At 40.2% G+C, this 3284-nt stretch overlaps 1 protein-coding gene across 2 annotated transcripts in view; it reads right to left on the bottom strand.

Moving 5' to 3' along the window:
- Nucleotides 1–1710: 1710 nt before the first annotated feature.
- The window catches only part of LOC145492506 (52 kDa repressor of the inhibitor of the protein kinase-like), a 2421-nt gene continuing 847 nt past the window's right edge, over nucleotides 1711–3284 (bottom strand). The window contains exons 1-2 of one of the 2 annotated variants that reach the window (XM_081471966.1): nucleotides 2082–3284; nucleotides 1711–1959 (exon numbers count right to left, since the gene is read on the bottom strand). The exon at nucleotides 2082–3284 is cut by the window's right edge and continues 847 nt beyond it. In XM_081471966.1, the coding sequence (XP_081328092.1) occupies nucleotides 1915–1959; nucleotides 2082–2468 (432 nt within the window). In that variant the 5' untranslated portion in view covers nucleotides 2469–3284 and the 3' untranslated portion in view covers nucleotides 1711–1914. The remainder of the gene's footprint in view (nucleotides 1960–2081) is intronic. The other variant, XM_081471967.1, reaches the window with a different exon arrangement.

The following is a 3284-nucleotide window of genomic DNA, read 5'->3' as shown; positions in this document are numbered from 1 at the left end:
TGTGGAACATTTGACCATTATTCCACGAGCGCGCGTTGGATATGAGATGGTAAATAGCCAACGAGGCCCGTAGGGCCGAGTTGGCTATGACTAATCTCATATCCAACAAGCGCGAATGGAATAATTGTTTTGTTCAATTCGGTGCATTTGTATACTTGTTTGTTTCTATACTTATAAAGCTTAATTTTATTTTATTTCAATTTTACAAAACGACCGGAAGTTGATGTGGCAAAAACAACAACAAGTGGTAAATCATATGACATGCGCGCCGTTTGTAAACTTAGTTGAATGAAAAATTTGAAAGCGAAGCAAGCGAGTTTGCTGAATGAAATTACAATCAAGTAGAATTCAAGGAACGTCTATCAAATGAAGGAGATACAACCTTGGTCAGAAAGTTTAAAAAGCGTTTAAGTTCGAGTCATGGAGAAGAGCCGAATAATTGTGCACTTGCACATTGCCGTTGTAAGTGACTTGTAATAATGCTGCGGAAAACTTTGATCGCCACGTGATACAGACGTTGTGCCAAAATTATTCTCGACAAGACCTCTTTCGGGATTCCTTTGCTTTGAAAGTCTTGGCATTTCGAGCTGTATGTGTGGAGCTCATTGTTGGCCAGATTCAGCGTCAGGGACCGGCAGAAACTACCTTAGCGTCAGATTCATCTTCAGAGTCTCCAAGGACACCCTGATGGTTTTTCGTGGCTGGTAAAGAACCGGCCTTACTTCGGTTCAGCTCAAAACACTCAACTCCTTGAGGTGTTTTTCGCAAGGACAGAATTGTTGACGCTAACTGTCGTTGATTCTCTCGTCCACGTCTGCCAAAAAAGAGACCGAGATAAAACTAGATCATCTTCTGTAGCTGTGCGGGATTTTTGCTCTCGGTCGATCCGAGTTCGCCAAAGTCGAACAGTTTCTTAACCTGCTCATTAGAAATTGGTTTCTTATGGACTACGCCGGCAATGATGCTTGTTGTTCTGAGGCCTTTTACAAATGCTCTAATAATTTATTTGCCTGGTCAGAGATAATGGAAAACGGTTTGTCGTGCGGCGGCGTACGAAGGAAATGATCAATGGCGGCAATACGTGCCATCTTTCTTCCTCGCAGACGTGTAAAAACACTTCAAAGAAACATTCAGTTCCTCTTTCGACATTTCTTATACCGGTTTCTAACATTTGGTGCCCACGAGGACTAGCAAGCCATTCTGTATTAAGGTAAACATTGCTTGTGTTACATGATCTTCATGAATGCGTAAAATCTCGACGGTCATATTTAATTTTGCAACTTTTAATGGAAGCTTAACCTATACGTACTGTTAAATAATCTAATCTCGAACTTTGTAGTTTTTTTGTTGGGACGGCACTGTCCATAATTTCCTGTATTTCTTCCGTAGCAGGGGCGGATCCAGAAAATTCAGAAAGAGGGGGCCGAGTCCCCCACCCTCCCCCCCGCCCCGGATGAAAACTTCACTTTTCAGGAGATGCAGCATACATGGTTGTGGGCGTATTCGTGATGTAAAGTAAAGTAACGTTAACGTTTCGGAAGATAGAATTAAAGAGCATTTTAAAAAACGATTTTCAAAGCAAAATCGTAGTGTTAGTGGTAGGCGAACTGTTAACAGAGTCATTGCATTTCATTTATACATCCAGTATTAATCGAAATAAATCACTGCAGTGGATTGATAAATGTCATCCTTCTCTGGTTTCGTTTGGCGTACTCGTCAACAACTGCATTATAATTTAAAGGTATGTCTTTGTGAATAAAGAGCAGCAACAGTGCATTTAGACGTTCTTCTCCCATGGTGCTGCTATAAGCAATGAAGAGTTGCTACGTTCGACAGTTGCACTTGTGACTGGGGTGATCAACAGGAGGCGCAGAATTATGTGGACATTGCGGTAGAGGCTTGAGCTGCAGGCTTTCAATGTCTCTTGCAGTATCGGGGGTTTTTACGGTAGCGTTGTTCCTAAAAATAAAAGCAAGAATTAACACATATTTCAAGACAAGGTATAATCGGTTTTTTCAGCTTATCACAGTTTCACTATAAACTTGGTAACCCGTGTAGAGCATTAACACAGAATAGCCTACCAGAAAGCACTTCCACAGCTCCAGCTCCCGCGACGCACTGCTTGGGGACGGCAGATCAGGGTAATAATGCTGAATAAATTTCTCTTGAGAAGACTCGTTAAGCTGCTGTAAGTTGGCAGGTATCAGTAGCAGTCCAAGCAATGCCGCTTCTGATAGTCTATTAAAGCGGGTATTTATTTGCTCCAACAAGTTGTCAAGGAAGGGAAGAAATATTGCCCGGCGAAAGTAGGCGATTGGTATCCTGGCATTGGTGTTGTTTCTTATTGTCTGCCTACCACAAGTTCGAGGGATGCTTACCTTGACGTTTGCCTTCTTAGCCATTTTCTTGATCTTTTCATACACAGAACTTGCAAATGCTGTTTTAGCATTCTTGCGCATACCTTTCATCTGTTCCTTCACAACGTTAACATGCTTGTTGCCTCAATAACATCCAGTGTGGAACCCTGTAACGAGCTCTATGGTGAAACGTTCTAGAAGGGAAACGTTGCTTATCGTAAAAACAACGAATGATAATCAAGCTTGCTCTTTAAAACTCACTTTCACCTGGCACAAGTAGAAACAACTGATCCATTTTTGAAACATCATCAGCAAAGTGTTATTGCTGTAATGATTCTAATCGTTTCTGTCAGAATTTTCTATCGAAAAAATTAACTCAGGATTATAAATCAATTTACGCAAAACCTTTTGCGACAAATCATTACACTGAGTGCTTTAATATAAGCTAAAGTTTAATATTTTTACTTCATCTGCCTTTTTGCTGGGGCGGACGATCACCAAACAAAGTCTCCAAGGCAGAGCTCGAACGTTGCCCGCCAACAGACAGATACACATCTAAAAAAAAAAACGATTACGTTTAACTTAGGTCAAATAAGTAACGTACTCACCTGGTTCACGATGAAATGTAAACAGTGTCTTCCTTGCTTTCCTCGAAAACTTCAGAAAAATATTTCACTCTTCAGCAGTGCAGCAAGGGACACGACGTGACAATATTCGTGTCCAGTGTTCCTCGTCATTTCAAACCGAAAGAAACGCATGTTACATTTGGCGTTAACAATTAGCGCGAATTTTAATTTTTGGGTTACGTTTGTTTGAATATTTGATAATATATTTTATATTATATATTTAAAATATATTTTAAATAAGGAAAGCTCCGAAATTGAATAAAACTGAAACCTGATTATATAATTATAACAACACTCAAAG

This window comes from Orbicella franksi, chromosome 7 (assembly GCF_964199315.1).
Source record: "Orbicella franksi chromosome 7, jaOrbFran1.1, whole genome shotgun sequence".
Lineage (NCBI taxonomy): Eukaryota > Metazoa > Cnidaria > Anthozoa > Scleractinia > Merulinidae > Orbicella > Orbicella franksi.
Note: the sequence above shows the minus strand (reverse complement) of the source record. Positions and strands in the feature narration are given on the sequence as shown.